The following is an 18,649-nucleotide window of genomic DNA, read 5'->3' on the forward strand; positions in this document are numbered from 1 at the left end:
GTGATGCCTTCCCTGTCTCCTCCGGAGACGAGAACCAGACAGGTTAAAACAACACTGAGGAAACACTAAACCAACTCAGCAAGTTTCTCTTAGGTTTTCAGTGAGGTTCAACAACAAAATACACAAGTTGCATTTAAGCATGTAGTGTGTTGTGTTGAAATGTCACGTCTGAAACTTGTAATACTGCTTGAATAGATATTTCTAAACTCGGGTTAATTAATGATTAGATAGTTAATAGATAATTAAAATTTTACATGAAACTATTTTGTAGACTTAAAGTGAAAAATCAAGAAGTTAGATGAAATCACTGAACAAACTGAGCTACACCAGCAAGGACTGCCTGACTGTTTGTGGTCACTACTCACTGTTAACATTTGTTTTGGAAAGTCACTCAAATTAACACAAAGAAATAAACAATGACCACAAAAATATAAAAAGTATAGAAAGAATAGAAACAAGACAAGCACAAACAGACACATTATGACCACAAAGAGATGTGAAATGACCAGAGGTTGTGGTTCCATCCTTTACTGATCCACATAAATGAGAACACAGATGCAATGATATAACAGTAATAACAGTCCATTAGTTTTTGACCAACTACTTGAATCTGGACATCTGAACTACAAGAACATCCTGAAGAACTAAACTGTTCAAATACTCATGGACCTACAGTTGGGTGCAGCAAATATAGTTTCTCCTTACATGTTTTGCGAAAAGTAACTTTTGCATGCGTCCAGAATGAGCTGAATAAGTTCAGGCTGTGACAGAGCTGAATGTTTACACTGACACACTCAGGGTCAGATAAAACTCCCCTCCTCAGTTATGACATGATCAGGATGATGATGATGAAGGTCACGATGAAGATGAGCACCGAGTGTTATTGAGCGGAGGCTGCACAGAAACCCAGACCTCAGATCCAACTGGAGAAATTAAACAAAGTCTGATGATGCCTTCACTGCCCCCTCTGGCATCATGTGAAGTAGAGCATTAGAGTGAAATTGCAGTCCCATAGCTCCTGTCAGGTCTAAAGGATCTCAGACCACAAGCAGTCCCTGTATTTTCCTCCCAATGGTGGTGGCACATATTCACCTGTTGCCTATCTGCAGTGTCACTAACGTATTAACAATCTGAATGAACTTGGATGTGTTGATTACTCAAAGGGAGAAGCAGGGTCCATTTACCCACATAATAACTGTAATGCTTCCATGTAGGAGTGATGTGACAGATTTATGTTTCCTGACCTTCATGTTTTTATGTTTCCACAACCAGCTTCTGTCCATGAACTAAAACACAGTCTTATGTTTTCTCAGTCAGTGATCTTTACAATGCAATATGATCATTTGACCTGTTATAAACCGTAGGAGGATGAATCACTTTCAGATTTAGTCTCCTGTCATCCTCCTCCTTTTCCTCATCTTCTTTACCCCGACTCTGCCTCTGAACTTCACTATTGTATTTTTCTGTCTGGACATCAGAAATATCACATGACATGTTTTTTCTTTAAATTTTCAGAAGAATCACTGAGAGTTTGGAGTTTAATTCAGTTTTTTCCTCACTCTCCACTATCTCTAATGTTTTAATACTGTGCACTTTCTTACTGTAATACATATATTCCTCTGTATATTCTATATTATTACTATGTGTAACTGTGTATTATTTGTTTTTGTGTCATTTTTTTATCATATCACACTAAAACCAGTCATATATTCACATCCATCTTTTTTTCTTTTTTCTGTTTCTGTACTATAAATGTCACCTGTTAAATATCAAACCAGTATTTATTCCTGTATTTTTATAATGTTTTATATTTTAACTTCCCCCCATGTTGGAGTCACTCACCTGCTTATCACACATTAAGATCAACGGATGAATAGATTTTCCTTTGAATTACAGTTAGTTCTCTAACATCTAGTTCTAATGCACATTTAATTTTAAATGATTTTACAGTATTAGAGGAAAAGATTCAGTTATTATAGCTTGTGCATAAACTAATTTAAAGGGGAACAGAAATTAGGAAAATCATAAATGGGTAGCAGAAGTTTTGATGCTGGTGGTTGTATTGATCTGCAGGCTGCTGCTGTTCCTGAGTCTCTGTGACGCAAAGCCTTCAATTAGCCTGCAGGAAGAAAGGACAGCTTCTTCTGGGGGTGTCCTGATATGGGGCGTGATCTGTCCTGGAAATGCCTCATTCTGTTAAAGGTTACAGAACCTCTGTTTTAGTTTGTTTTTTTTACAGTGAAACCTCCGCATAGTGATGCAGACACAGATTTTCAGTCCCAACTGCAGCAGCTGCAGAGTCACTACACCTGGGACTTGAAGCAGAAAGACGTGAACTTAGATGACCCCAGCAGGAAGCTTGAAGCTGGAACAGAGCAGCAGGTTAAACATGGAAGGCCTGGATTTTCCCTAAGTTTTCCATGTCCCTTTACCGCAAAGCCAGAGTGTTTATGCAGAGCATTGGCGCTGCAACCTGATCACAGTAAGTGGAACAAACCCTACGCTATTGATCTCCACCACTCTGAACGGGTTTGATCACATGACATGTGGGGTCGTTTTGTATCTCTTTGTCAGTCACCGCAGTGAGCTGCTTTCACAGAGGGAAGCAGAAACACGTACAGGAGCCGAGGAGTCTCCATCCACCAAACAGCGTTCTCGAGCTCATCCACCCAGATGACGGCTGGCACTGCTGGCTCTGAAGCTCGCAGCACGCCACAAACTGCAGGAGAGAGAGCTGTCAGTCAGTCCTGAACATAGATCATTACAGTCAAGAAGCCAGACCCATTTCTACTTAAAGGAAAATTATGTGGGATATAAAACAAACCAAATGGACAATGTGGAACACATTTCTGTAAAAATGTGTTGAATACTGCCCACTAGTGTCAAAGATCTGGAATGTTACATGTTATTTGTTACATTGGGCAAATTCTCATCTGAAAATAAATCAGCTTGACAGTTCATTGCTTTAGCTTTTCAAATTTGCCTTTTTTATGTGCAACAAACAACAAATTATTTCCCATATGTGTTTTATAACATGATATGTGCAAATGGAACAAAAATTATTAAGACTGCCTCATGTTGGAGGTCTTTTCAAGGGACAATTGTAACTATAGAAAACTTATGCACCATGAGAAAACATGTACATAGAGTAAAAAATATAAGCTCAAGAGAAACAACTCTTTTGTATAATAAACACCTTGTTTGGACAGTTGATGCAATTTCAATGCTTAAATGCCAAAATAGTTTCATAATACATTTTATTAATAATTTAAATAATTTAGCATGTTTTAAAAATGCTGATATTTATTTAAATATGCATTGAATTGAGCAACAAAATATATTAATTCAAAATCATCGAACTTGCTAAATGTATTGAACGGCTTCACTACCATTTTCCTTATGGTGACAAATACATAACATGCCATTTTTTGGAACGATTTTAAGGTTAAATGTCCAATGTGGCATATATTTTATTATCTGTTCCCGTCTGGACATTTGCAAAGGTTTCAAAGAAACTGCTTTCACATTATCAGTATTGTCTGTTGAATTTTGAGGAAAATAATGAATTTGGACTGTACTGTTGCAGATTATCAGATCAAAGGGTTTATACAAGGTCACCACAAAAATACGCTTTCGATGGCTTTATTTATTCAAAATCATCAGTACTTAGTAGAGCATCTTTTTGCTATTCTGACCTGCTCAAGTCAGGTGTGTAACATTCAGTAGGTAACCTGGACCCTAAAATGGGGACAGACAGGGTATTTCAATGACACTCAAGTAAGGTTGATGAGCTACAACCTTTGCAGGGAGAAAGGATGCGCTCCAAAATATGCCCAAAGTACCAAAGCAAACAAATTCATGCAAAATGATATTACTGAATTAGTATTATTTATGCATTCATTTGTAACCATTGGGTGTTATGTTGCAGCTGGTAAAGGTGGAGCTCATTTTAACCACTTTCTGTACTGACAGCTGCTCAATCCACAAAAATACATCCGCCTTTATTAGTTAATTAGATTCTGTTTTAACAATTTGGAGTCTCTAGTAACTAGAGAAATCTAATATTTCACTCTAGATTTTAGCAAAGTTAAAAAACACCAACTACCCAAGTAAAGAATAAGCACCTCAAAATTGTAGGTCAAATCAAATGTTTGATTAACTGCTGGAATGAACCAAATCAAGGCTCCATCACTTTTTTCTCCAAGTTAGGAGAAAGAATATTTGCACATTACCCTGAAAGTAAATTAAATAACACGGCGGCATTTCTGGATTGTGTTCACATACGGCTTCTTTGCATGATACAGCTTTAATCTACATTTGTTGATTGCACAGTGACCTGTGTTAAAAGACAGTGATTTCTGGAAGTATTCCTGATTCCATTCAATGATGTCCAGAAGACAATCGGACCTGTTTTCAATGCAGTGCTGCCTGAGGGCCCGAAGATTACATGCATCCAGTTTTGACCTTCAGCTTTGCCCCTTGCGCACAGAGATTCTTCCTGGTCTTCACAATTTAACGTTGTTCCAAAATTTTTAGATGCAGTTTGCCACAGATTGGTGAACCTGTGTCCATCTTTACACTTCACAGGCTCTGCCTCTCTGAAAGTCTCCTTTTATACCCAATCATGTTACTGAGCTGTTCCAACCTAATAAGTTGTCAAATGCACCTCCATTTCTTTTACTTTTCCAGCCTTTTGTTGCCCCTGTTCCAACTTTTTTGAGATGTGTTGCTGCCATCAAATTCAAAATGAGCTCATATTTTCCATGAAATAGCAAAATGTCTCAGATTCAACATCTGATATGTTTTTTATGTATTATTGTTAATAAAATATGGGTTGATAAAATTTTCATATCATTGCATTCTACCAAGATTAGCAGCTCATTCTCACACACACCTTTATCCCTCCCAACTAATTTTTTTCTTAGATCTGTATATTATTACAATCATCTGCATTTATCTTATGAATGAGGCGGATAAAACATTAGAAGCCAACTCCAACACTCACATTGACCTCAATAATAAAGAGCGAGTAGAATTATCATCTTTCCGACAGGTTCAACTTAAAAATTGAGAAATTGTAACATTAATGGCTTACAGAGTGGTCAAATCTAACAGCATCTTCCTGCCTGAACTCTGTTCACCAGATCTACAATCCCTCTCTGCCACTTCACACCACACAGAAAAAGATCATAAACAAAGATCTTTGGCTCATTGTTCACGATGAGCCACCAAAATCTGCATGCTCAGCAGTCCCTATGCACTATTTAAAAACCAAATCCTGTCCTACACTTGTGTCTCATGAAAGAGAAACATAGCTTGCTAATGTTTTCTTCTTGACTGAGATATTTTACTGTTTCATATGTAACCTGTAAGTCACTTTGAATAAAAGCTAAATGTAACTGTAGGCCACTGTCATTCTTTTCATCTTTTATGGTGGTGTGGTTTTTAATTCTATATACAGGATACATCCTGTACTGCAGTGTTTTTTGTTCTTATAATTAATACTGTGAAAACTCATACTGAAGAGCAGGACAATGGTTACTTCTTTGTGTGAGAACCAATATAAACCACTTTGTTGAGCATTCAGACTATTAAATTTAGCACATGAAGTGAATCTGTAAAATTGACAGAAATCTCACCTAATCCATATTTTAATTTTTAATAGAAGTGTTTCAAAGTCATTCCACCTACTGTTTTCAAGTCACCAGAAAATGTGCTTACATGGTATATATTCATATTGTTACCACATTTATAAGGAAAGCCTGCTGGCATGTGATGGTCATATGCATAAGTAAATGGTCTGCACTTATATAGCACTTTTCTACCTATTGGCACTCAAAGCACTTTACACTGCTTCTTATTTACCCAATCACACTCACAATCACACACAATTATACACCGATGGGGGAGCTGCTATGCAGCTGGCCAACACTCACCGGCAGCAACTAAGTTGGGGTTCAGTGTCTTGTTCAAGGACACTTTGACATGTGACCGGAGGAGCCGGGGATTGAACCAACAACTGTGAGATTGGTGGACAACCGCTTTACCTTCCTGCGCCACAGTCGCCCACTGTGCTGTGCATAAGTGCTGATAAACTGAGGTTGTTTCACTGAAAAAAAGCAAAACATTTATATATTTGCTTTGTTTATTTATTTCAAACAATATAAAGAAATATTACATTTTACCAATGCTCCTTATGGGGCAGTTTCTAACAGATGAATGTCCAAATTTGACCAAATTGATCTAATTTTAGGACTTCTTCAAGGTAGAATTCTCCAGCATATCTTTTGACGGGACATTTTGGTCTGCTGTGTAACAGCCAGATTACATGGGTTTTATTCAGTTTTATCCAACCCCTGGAACATGAACAGTTAGACATCAGCTCAGAGACACAGTAAATTAAATTGAGTTAGTCTGGTCAAAGTCTATTTGATATAAAGAAAGAAATTAGCACAGAGTGTAAATACAGTATGAAACAATGACTTTCTTCTAGCTTTAGTGTTGCTTATTTAGGGGGTGATTCAGATTAGAGATTTATGGCTCTTTGAGGAGAACCAGCTCTAATGGGTTCTTTCCAAAAGCAATTAAAAAAACAGATAATCATTAATTTTATCGTTCATTTTCTGGGTTTATCAAACAATCACTAAATTTTTTTTAGTTTTAAGAGATTCATCCTCTGTCAATCTGCCATCCCTTCCAACCTTGACCAACACGAGTTTGCATATGGAGCAAACAGAGGATGCAGTCATCGCAGCTCACCACACGGCCCTTACACACCTGTACCAGGAAAACAGCTATAACAATGTCATATGTATATTTTAGCTCAGCTTTTAATACAGTTGTTTTTTTTGTTTGTTTGTTTTTTTTGTACATTCGGCTTATCCCATGAGTTCAGTGTCACCACAGCAAATCATTGTCCACATGTTGATTTGGCACAGTTTTTACGCTGGATGCCCTTCCTGACACAACCCTCCCAAATTTCTTCCGGGACTGGACCGGCACTGCACAGCTGGGGATGGGAATGGCCTTTTAGGGGTTCAGTGTCTTGCCCAGAGACACTTCAACATATAGCCAGGGCCGGGGATCAAACCACTGATCCCCAGTGGCTTACCAACTGAGCTACAGCAGCCCCTAATACAGTTATCCCCCACAAACTGTCCACATAGATGATGGACTTTCTGACAGTTCCCTCTCTATTTTCTTATGACCTATGCCTGCTCATTCATTCACCCTTCCAACACCATCATTACATTTTCTACTGGTACAACTAGTAAGTCCGATATTTGACATTAATAAGATCCTTATGAGCCTTAACCCTAATGCAGAGAGGAGGTTGAACATGTGATAGAATTTTGAGCTTGCAATGACTTGTATTTGAACATCACCGTTGGAAAATCAAAGCACACAGAACCCTTTGCAGACATGGGAAGGAGGCAGATGGGTGGAGACCTTGGTGTGCACATCTCAGCTGACCTCACCTGGATCCAACATATCAGAGGAGGAAGGCCAAACAGAGGTTTTACTCCCTGAGAATTTAGTTCAACTCAACTTTATTTATATAGCACCACATCACAACAAAGTAATCTCAGACTTTTTACAGAATAAAGTCAAGACTATAAAGATGTCTGTCAGTTTCTTTTTTTCATCACTCCAATGGACCCGGAATCTCCTGTGATCTCTCATAGTAAGTGACTTTATGCTGGACACAGCTTCAAGTGATTTGTATAAACATTGGACTTTTAGATTTGTGCTTTTGCTGCTGGCATCACTAAAGATCATTCACATTTTTTCTCAGATCTCTGCAGCTCATCTGAACATGTTACTGATTTAAGGCCAACGCACAGGTTTCTTGGATTTGTTTTCCAGATTTGTACAGTGTGGAGCTTCAGCTGCTGTGAGCGGAACAAACCAGCAGATGTCAGTGTCTGATCACTTTGAAACCACGTAGCTTTATGAGGTTTAACAGCAGCAGTTCACACAGCAAAAAATCTCAGTCAAAACTCTTCCCTCACTATTTCCACAATGGTAGAACGGGCTGCAGCCTCACTGCAGATGAACTAATTCTTCTGAAAATTCCTATGTACCGAAAATAAAAAAAAAACATCCTGTCTTTCCTTCTGGACACTTTTGTTCCTCACTGGAGTTTTTGTGTAAAAGCTTCTGTCAAATCACTAAATGTAACAGTAGTGGACAGAGGAAATGAGAAGACAAGACTGACTGAAGAGAATTAGCCTGAGCTGCTGACACATGGAAATAAACTGTGACTTAGCAATGTGACCACAGGTTTAAAAGGAAGAAAACGATGTGATTGATTAAAGTTTGATTCTACTTATTAGAATAACAATAATTATTTCTTATCACATGCTGCACAGTAACCGTTGCTTTTATTGAAGCAGATCTGAACAAATTCAAAGATTTATAAGAAATACACAGTTTGTAACACACAACTGTCGGAAGCTAATTTTGGAACAATCCGTTTTAATAAGGTTTCACACACCCACCACTGGTGTGAGCCTCAGTCTGCCCTAAAACTACTGAGTCAAAGAAACTTGTGTGGGCTGATCGTTCTGTTCTATTAATGGTGTTTCTGATCCCGTCTGATCTTTTAGTTTCACCTCCACAGGTTTGTCAGGTTTCAGTTTTAGCTAAGGGTGAAAGGACTGGACTAAAACCAACCTGCTGCACACTGCCTCCATTTCAACTCAACAAATGTTTTATTTCACAGGACATAAACAAGTTTGAACAGTTTTGTCACATCATGTCTTTCCACTGTTTGCACTAACACACACAAAAAGTCAGCTGCAATTAAAGTCAGTTATAATCTGCAGCTTTTGTGATGTGAGTTGCTTCTCAGGTTGGATCAAAGCCAACAGAAGGTCTCTGAGTGTGAGATAAAGAAACGGGTCATTTTCCTGGACATTACTGGGGGACCTGTTGTTTCACTTTACAGATACCTGATTTTTTTCTGTAGATTTCTCTCATCTTTCAGGTAAATTGTTGTCACAGAGATGCGAAATGAAGGTAGGAGTGAGTGTGGTGAATTGCTCTAATGAGTGCTCATGTTTGAGCAGCAGAAGACATCACACGTAGGCTTTCCCTTTACCTGAGAAAACAGAGACAACTCCTGAGGTTTGGGTGTCCAAATCAAACTGCGGCCACTGAACTGTAAAATGTGTCATGACCATAGGTCATAAGGTGACAGGCTGAGTTACTGAGCGCGAGACAGCACAATGGTAATAACTTTCCATTCTGAGCAGCAGCAGCAGGAAAGTGGTGCCTGCAGGCATTTTACTGAACTGTGGACTTTCCTTTCTCCGCCTGACATCACATTTCCTCTTGCAGGAACAGTCCCTATAAGGCACAGGAGGGAGGGGTCAGACTGCAGAGGGAGGAGCTGAGTCTAATAAAAGCAGCTGGGGTGATGAAATTCTACACACACTCTCAGGCTGAAGCCACTGGAATTCATCAGTATGCTACTGCAGCCTCTTTGGTCTTTCATCCTGGGACACTCTTCAGTCCTGATGTCCCCGTTCTTCCCCATCTTTTTCTCGCTGTCCGTCTACCTGTCTTTCTGCCTTCCCTTCCTGCTGCTGGATGTGCTGTCCTGCAGGTGGGCCCTGGTTCGCAGGTACAAGCTGCAGCCTCAGAGCTCCATCAGCTGGGACTCAGTCAGGAACTGCCTTGCTCTGACGCTCTACAACCACCTGGTCTTCATTTTCCCGCTCACCGTCATGAACTGGTACCTGAGGCCAGTCCACCTGCCAGCTGAGGCCCCGACACTCCCCCACCTGCTGGCTCAGGTGCTGGTCTGCCTCTTGCTCTTCGACTTCCAGAGCTTCACCTGGCACCTGCTGCACCACAAAGTGCCCTGGCTCTACCGCCACTTCCACAAGGTTGGTATTCGTGACTCTGCAGAGATCTGCTTGTCCTCTGAGCTGAGGAATAAATGCTATGAGACACTTTTCAGACTGTGAAAAGCTTTAGGTCTAGTTTGTGACTTTACTTTGATGTGTCTGCCATAAAAACAGTTTTCATCATATATTGAAACTTTTTGTCCTTCCACGTTTTAAATTGTGCTTATTGTCTCCTTCAGGTGCACCACACCTACACCTCCACCTCTGCCCTCACCACTGAGTACTCTGGGGCCTGGGAGACTCTCAGCCTGGGGTTCTTCGCTGCCGCCAACCCCCTCCTGCTGCGCTGCCACCCCCTCACCGAGCTTGCCTTCTTTGTGGTCAACATCTGGCTGTCGGTGGAAGACCACTGCGGCTACGACCTGCCGTGGGCCACACACCGTCTGGTGCCACTGGGACTGTACGGGGGGTCCCGCCACCACGACCTCCACCACCTCAAGAACAAGTGCAATTATGCCCCCTACTTCACCCACTGGGACCGTCTGGCTGGGACGCTGTGCACACAGGACTGAGGACTTATTTGGAACCTGTCCAGGAGTTTGTGGACTGATTGAAATATTTCAGAGCTTATCTGAACAGTTTTGTTTTAGAACTGATCAGGTTATGGAGCTCAGGTGTTTCTAAAGCGGATCGGAAGGATTCAGTAGTGGACAGAAACATCCAAAGGTTCAGGACTAATGGGATATCTGGACTGGTAAAGAACCCAAACGCTGACATAGCTTTCTGAGCTAATCCAAAGCTTTCAAAACTAACAAAAATGTGCAGGATTTTAAAGGCTCAGATCGTCTTTTACTGTGACACTGAAGTATAGAAAAACTCTGTTTATTCAGACAATTTTAACACATAACTGTTTTAATTTGTACTAATTAGTTCATGGTTCTTTTCTGTTGTCATTTTGTCTTGAAGTTCTCATTGTTTAAAAGAGGAAGCTGATTCATGAAGCAGCTAAACCTGTGTTTGAGTGACAGAACAAGAAAAGTCTGTGCACTGAAGTTATTAAAATAATATGTGAATGTAGGATTTTAACAGCACGCAGTTTGATGTTCATAGGCAACCAAGTTGACCTGAAACCTTAAAGGTTAAAGTTGATCTTTAACAGTCATTAATGTTCATATTGAATAATTTCTTAAATGTTGACCACTATGGTCCATATTTAACCAAATATTTTATTCTTCACTTATATTTAATAAGATAAGCTACAGAGGTAGAAAAGTTGTTGTGTGCCCAGAGTCGAGTGGATCAGAGGAAGTGAAATGAAGGAAGTGTGAAAGTGTAAACTGAGCTGCTTCAAAAGATGACCAGCAGCAGACAGATGATGATAAAAAGTATATAAAAAGTTGTGGAAGATGAAGCTTTTTTGTGAATGTTACTGTTCTGAAGTCAATTGCTGAGATCAGAGAATAAACCATCAACAAAACCTGATGTGGTTGTTGTTTCTGTGAATGTTTTTACATCTGTTATCGATGTTATTTTTTGTTTGTTCATTATGCAAAAACATACCGAGGTGGCAGCAGGTGACAGTGAGAATGACCTACTAAAAATTTCTGTAAGGTAAAGTCAGAGGAGCTGTGTGAAAGAAAATCCTCCCAGGGACAGAAACACACTGTCCTTCTGATGTCCATGTGTCCAGTGTTCATGGGAGACACACTGAGATAGTGTGAGAATGTCCCACAACTTTGTGGACTGGTGCCAATGTTTGATGGTCACTGCAGCAGTGCAGGAATCAAACCACCGACCCCGAGGTTCACGGATGACCACATGACAGCCACATGTCTCAGTGTTTTCAACTGGAGGGAGTCAGATTCTTGACACAAACTTGTCTGTGGACAAACAGGTGTGAACACGTCTGAGGGGATTTCAGCATCATGGGTGAAATCAGTAAATCTCTTCCTTATTGACTGTGGCACACAGACTCTCCCTGCTGCTGTTTGAGTTTTTACAGCTCTGAGCTGTGACTCATGCTGCTGCACAAACATCCAGCCATTGTTCTCTATTCAGAGTGTCAGCGAGCGTCTGAGCTAATGAGCCTGCGCCACCAAGGACTCTTTGACACACTTTGTATCACACTTAAACAAATACACATACTCTCTAGTAGTATGTGAACAATACGTTTCTGTCCACCTGTCCTCCACCAAATCTGCATGAAACTAGAAGAAAACATGAGCTCCAGGACATAAACTTAAGTCTTATCAAATAAAGAAGTAAGGTCAGGATGAAAACCTGGGACGATTTCGGTCTGTCCCTGTTAGACTCTAATCGCCGTCTGTGTAAGGGAAACACTGAACACAATTCTAAAGTGAATGATTAAAGTCACTTTAAAAGAGAAAAGGATACAGACAGAGCAGATAGGGAAAAGTCTAAATCCAGCAGCATCCAACCTAATCAGCACAGTGGATGATAAGTTCTTATCAGAACAGTACAACACAACATCAGGGTACATGACACACAAAGATTCAATGTTTAACTTCACTGGAAATGTAAAACTCACATTTATTCATTCATTTGACTGAAAATCAGAGGTTCAGTCTGTTATTTAATATTTTTAATCAAACACAATTTTTATAGTGATGAAGTGAATCTTTTTGACCAGTGGATTCTTTTTAAACTGAAATAAAACAGAAAAGATTCCGGAAATAAAACAAAAGATAAATTCTAAAAACCAGTGGTTGAAACAAAAATGACAAATGCAAAACTGTAAACACTTTGCTGTTTCTGACCTGACAACATGAAGTTATGAAGTGATGGAGACGTTACTGAACTAACCAAAGAGCTTAAAGTTTGAGTTTCTCAACTAAACAGGATGTTTCTGAGGTCGTCTATAGATCTTTCCGAACTTGCATAAAGGCTCAAAAAATAGGACGATCATCTACAGACAAAACTGATCAACTACAGAACTAACAGAAAGTTAATTAAATCACGTCAGTGAAACCTTTGTGGACAGAGAGGAAACACAGAGGAGAAGTTACTGTCCAACATACAAAGTGGATAGTGTAAATGTTACATAATAAAAGGTGTGATCTCAGGTGTGTTTTCTCCTTTTAATCCTAAACTGAAGTGAAGATGTCACTTGAGCAGAGAGTTGACTCAGCCTCAGTTACAACCCCACAAAGGACAGGATGTAATGTTCATGTTGCTACTGGTGTCTACTGTTGCAGCTCAGGTGTTGAAATCAGTGACACGTCTTTTTATTTCTGCTGCACCTCTGATGTGCACATACTCACCGCAGTACCACACAGTATGAACCCTGTACTGGAGTATCACAGGTAAAATGATGAACTCAGTTAATATGGTTTGTTTCCCACCTTTTTGTTCTCCCCAGGACTGAAATGAAACTGACCAAATGAAACTGAGTAATAGTACTGTCTGCAGTATACAGAGTATTCTTCAGCAGGAGTGAGGCAGTTACACACGGAATGAAAGGATTAGTTTCCCAGAAACCATCAGACTTCCCAGACCCCCCCCCCCACACACACACACACACACATACACACACACACGCACACACAGTCATTTGTCATTACATAATTTCCTGTCCTCTACCCCCTGATCTGAGGCACTGTCTATGAACCTACTTTTGTAAAACTGTGCATACAAACCACAAAATCTCTCACCAAAGCACCAAAACATTGCATATCTCTTGGAAAAGTACAAACTTCCTGCAGGAAAGACCATTATTGGAATAAGCACACGCAGCACCAACTACACAGTAGAAGTGAAAAACTGTAGCTGCAGCTTCTCCTGCAGCAGAGCAATGAGCGGCAACATTCTGCAATAAACCAAGTGAACACACTATTTGCCCTTCATATGTCATCTACACACACATCACACCTCATTTTTATAATATTATTGTACATCAAGTCAAAGTAATGTAAAGCTAAAGCCTGACAGACAACAGAGACAGTTTGGTGGTGGTGTGTTAACTAATATACTTTATTACTGACAAACCATAGATAAGTTCATTGTTTATTGCTTTCAGCTGTTTTCTTAAGTAACCAGCTACTTCCAGACATATACACACACACAGAGACACACACACAGTGTCTGTTAATTGCTAGCATTCCTGCAGAATAAATCATACTGAGTGAGACGAAGAGTGGGTGCTGCTTACACAACCATGATTTACAAAAAAACACGTGGTCGTCAGGGTCCACCCTTTCCATTTAAATATACTCTTCAATGTGGCCATGTAACCCTGAGAGTAGACTAATAAAAAAAAACTGTAGTATCAGGCTGCAACATATCAGCATTTAAAAAGTGAACAGGGGATCTGAAAAGGTTCTGTGTTTTGATGCAGACCTGAACACTTTTTTCATCTTTGTCATCCCTGGTGAAACAGTGAAAAGAGCCATTTTATTTTCCTGTTCATTATCTTCTTCTTCACAAACCTCCACCTCCTCTCAATAATTGTTCCCTTATGTCTGGTTATCAGATCTATGAGCTATGAGCCAACAAAACATGCACTCGTGGCTTCGGCACAGAGTCATCGTCACCTGTAGCACCTTTGTAGCCTTCGGCTGCACCTGCCTCACAGCCAATATTGCTTTCAAGATTTGTGTATTTGGTCTGAGCTGTGAAATACTGTAAAAATTATTTTCCAATAATAACAACAATCCAATAATTGTATATGATGACAACGATCTGTTCTACATCTGTACAGGTGTGGAGCTGTGTGTGGGTCCTGGTATCTGGTTTAAATTGAAGTGATTTAAAGATGGATCCCACATGTCATTGGAGGCTGAAATGGTATTTCTCGATTGTGATGTATCCTGTCAGACAGCTGATCCAGTGGTCATCATGAAATATGTTTTTTAGATTGTTTTCCTTGTAGGTAGGGGGATGAACAGTGGGTTCCTTTATTATTTCATCTGTTATGTTCTAGAACAAAGCGAGTTATGGAGCTCCAGATGTAGCATGGACATAATCCTCAGTGTTGCCCAACTTGCACTGTGAACAGGGGTCTGTGTCAGGCAAACCCATTTTAAACATTTTCTCTGAACTTCTGTGAGGGCTTCAGTGGGTTGTTGCTCAAATGCTTTTTCAAATGTTTTTAAAATTAAGGATTTAATTTTTTGGTACTGGACATACTGTTTTCCCCCAACTCTGTGTATCAATTCAATTTTAATTCAATTCAATTCAACTTTATTTATATAGCGCCAATTCACAACAAAGTCATCTCAGGGCACTTTACAGAATAAAGTCAAGATTATAAATATATATAAAGAGAACCCAACAATTCCCCCTGGAGCAAGCCATAGCCAACAGTGGAGAGGAAAAACTCCCTTTAACGGAAGAAACCTCCAGCAGAACCAGGCTCAGGGTGGACGGCCATCTGCCTCGACCGGTTGGGGTGAGTGGAAAGGGGAGAGAGAAAAGAACAGAGCAACAAAAAGCAACAACAAAACATCGGGCAGATTGGTAGGACCAGTAGCTGCACGCTGGAAGACACACAGCTTCAAAGCCGGGGGACACCTGCAGAAAAGGACAGAGAGAGGGGGACAGAGGAGGACAAAGACAACTACGGGAGAGAACACACAGAGTTAATGACATACAGTGGTGACAATTGCGGGGTGAGAGGAGAGGAGAGATGGTCAAGAGGAGGAAAGGAGCTCCGTGCATTGGGGGGTGGGTCCCCCAGCCGTCTAAGCCTATGGCAGCATAACTATAACTATAAAAAGGAAGGTTTTAAGCCTAGACTTAAAAGTAGAGAGGGTGTCTGCTTCCCGAATCTGAACTGGGAGCTGGTTCCACAAGAGAGGAGCTTGATAGCTAAAGGCTCTACCTCCCATTCTACTTTCGGAAATTCTGGGAACCACAAGTAGGCCTGCATTCTGAGAGTGAAGTGGTCTACTGGGATGATATGGTGCTATGAGGTCTTCTATATATGATGGAGCCTGACCATTCTGAGATTTATATGTAAGAAGCAGGGTTTTAAATTCTATTCTAAATTTAATGGGAAGCCAATGGAGAGAAGCTAGTGAAGGTGAAATATGATCTCTCTTGCTAGTTCCAGTCAGCACTCTTGCTGTAGCATTTTGGATTAATTGCAGGCTCTTTAGGGAGTTACTGGGGCATCCTGAAAGTAGGGAATTACAGTAGTCCAACCTAGAAGTAACAAATGCATGGACCAGTTTTTCAGGCATCACTTTGAGACAGGATGCTCCTACTTTTGGCAATGTTCCGTAGGTGGAAGAAGGCTGTTCTAGAGATTTGTTTTATATGTGAGTTAAAGGACAGATCCTGATCAAAAATAACTCCAAGGTTCCTTGCAGTAGTACTGGAGGCCAGACTAGTGTGACAATATGGTTGGACATCATATCTCTGAGATTTTTGGGCCCAAATACTATGACTTCAGTTTTGTCTGAGTTTAAAAGTAAACAATTGTGGGACATCCAGGCCTTTATGTCTTGTAGGCTTGAAGCTTTATTAACTGATTATTTTCATCTGGTTCCATAGATAAATATAGCTGGGTATCATCAGCATAACAGTGGAAATTTATGGAGTGTTTTCTAATAATGTTGGCTAAAGGAGACATATATAAAGTAAAAAGTATTGGTCCTAACCCAGAGCCTTGTGGAACTCCATAGCTAACCTTTGTGTGCATGGAGGATTCATCATTAACATGAACAAATTGAAATCTATCAGGCAGATAAGATTTAAACCAACTTAGTGTAGTTCCTGTAATTCCAATTTCATGTTCCAATCTCTGTAATAAAATGTTATGATCAATGGTATCAAATGTAGCACTAAGATCCAACAGAACAAGTATAGAGATGAGTCCATTATCTGAGGCCATGAGAAGATTGTTGGTGACTTTTACCAGTGCTGTTTCTGTACTATGATGAACTGTAAATCCTGACTGAAAGTCTTCATACAAATTATTCCTATGAAGGTGATCACATAATTGTTTTGCGACTACTTTTTCAATTATTTTAGAAATAAAGGGGAGATTAGATATTGGTCTGTAATTGGCTAAAACACCTGGGTCAGTTTGTTGAACAATATGAAATGATTATTTTTAAAAAAGGTGATGAAAGTGAGTGATTCCTCTGCACTGGCCTGGTGTGAAGCAGATAGAAGTGTTGTGTAACAGAAAGTTGGGACCTACATTGACTTACAGTAGTAATGATAACCTTTTTACCAGGCTGTCAGAGCTGTAAAAATTGTGCTGCTTTTCAAATTATTTGTTTACTCAATGTGTGGAAGAAACAAAAATATCTCACACTGATTTGGTTCTAATTTGGTCCATAAGTCGTTGTATTTGTCTTTCTGAATCAGTTTAATTCAACACAGTAGTTGATTTACCATGATGTAAAGATGAAAGTTTGGGGCTTATAGGCCACCTTGCGATTTTTTTCTTTTGTAATGTTGAAAAGGGGATTTTAGCTTTTTTGTTTTTCCAATAACAGTGTTTGAACCATTTGTCTGCAGGGGCGTGAGAAGCACTGAAAATAGAGAGTTGATTAATACATAGTTGAGAGTAGGAGATTATTTTAGCCTTAAGAAATCATGATTTCCTTTTTACCGGAGGCGTGTAATTGAGGGCAATAACTTCTGACAGCCTGGGGAAAAAATGAATATCTGTTTAATTTTGCCATTGTGGAGTGGGAGGGGGAGTGTTGAGCTAAAGGGTCTCAGGCATCCTTTGTAAGTGGTAACATACCGTAGTTAATTTGTTCCAGTTTACTGTGTAATTTAAATGATGGAAAATGTATTAATGATATTAAACATTTCTTGTAATGAATCACAGGGATCTTGAAGGTATACTAATAAATTGTCTTTACTGCATAAAGACTAATTCTATGTTATGTATTCATGTCTTGGATTCTGTACATTTTTTGTTTGGGTGCTGTGAGCTGTTCGTTGAAAAGGGGTGGGGTGGGGGGGATATTTGTCTGGTGAATTGAAAACCACAATGATGTAATCCCATTTGCGATTAATTTATCCAAAAGCCTTTTCTGCATCTTATAATTATGGCTTTGATTTGATCTTGTGGAGAGAGATTGTTGAATAGTTGAATAGTCTAAGAGCACAGTCTGCATTTGGTCTGGATTATGAAGGCGGGACTGTCTCTATTCTAGTTTGGGTAATAAGTTTTATATTTATGTTGATTAGTGAGAGAGGATGATAACTGGAAGGGTGAGTAGGTGTTTCTTGAGTAGGGTTTAGGTAAAAGACATATGAATGCAGTGGTCATATTAATTTGTTAAGTTCCTGGTGACAGACTGTGACAGAAGTGTAATATTCAGCTGGGACCTCACTGGTAGTGCTTAATGGAGTTCATCAAGAGTGAACGGTTGCATCTTAAATGTACCGACTGGTGATGGAAAAGAATTTTTTTCTTGTAGATTTGGCTCCTGATCTGTCAAAGCCTGGGTCTGGGTATGAAGAGAAATGTTGATTGATTGGATTGTTTTTGTTTCTTTTACATACTGGGTTGCTTAATTAGTATGAGAAAAGGGTGGGAAGGGGAAAAAGTAAGTGTATCTTCTAGATGTATGTTTCTTAATTTTCCAGCTATGGCTAAAACCATAATGATTCATATGTTATTTTATTATTTCTGTAAATAGTATTTCTGTATTTTAAAAGTTAAGCACAATTTCAAAAACTATTAAATTAGCAATAATCAGTTTAACAAAGCCAGCAAAAAGTTATGAAACACAGGGTTATGGGAAACTTGGTTTAGTGCAGCATCTCTGCACTATTATTCACTGTAATCCATCGATAATCCAATAAGA

The 18,649-nt window shown here is 39.6% G+C and overlaps 1 protein-coding gene across 1 annotated transcript; it reads left to right on the forward strand.

Moving 5' to 3' along the window:
• Positions 1 to 9,434: 9,434 nt before the first annotated feature.
• On the forward strand, positions 9,435 to 11,336 carry ch25h (cholesterol 25-hydroxylase). The gene is made up of 2 exons (XM_067487695.1): positions 9,435 to 9,893; positions 10,094 to 11,336. The coding sequence occupies exons 1-2, from the start codon at positions 9,471 to 9,473 to the stop codon at positions 10,424 to 10,426; spliced, it is 756 nt and encodes a 251-aa protein (XP_067343796.1). The 5' UTR covers positions 9,435 to 9,470; the 3' UTR covers positions 10,427 to 11,336.
• The last annotated feature ends 7,313 nt before the right edge of the window (positions 11,337 to 18,649 follow it).

This window comes from Channa argus, chromosome 20, assembly GCF_033026475.1.
Source record: "Channa argus isolate prfri chromosome 20, Channa argus male v1.0, whole genome shotgun sequence".
NCBI lineage: Eukaryota > Metazoa > Chordata > Actinopteri > Anabantiformes > Channidae > Channa > Channa argus.

Excerpts from the sequence above, each read along its gene's own strand:
- ch25h (XM_067487695.1), top strand. The coding sequence starts at position 9,471 with ATGCTACTGCAGCCTCTTTGGTCTTTCATCCTGGGACACTCTTCAGTC. Across the intron at positions 9,894-10,093 it reads TCTACCGCCACTTCCACAAG|GTGCACCACACCTACACCTC; the intron begins GTTGGTATTCGT and ends TGTCTCCTTCAG.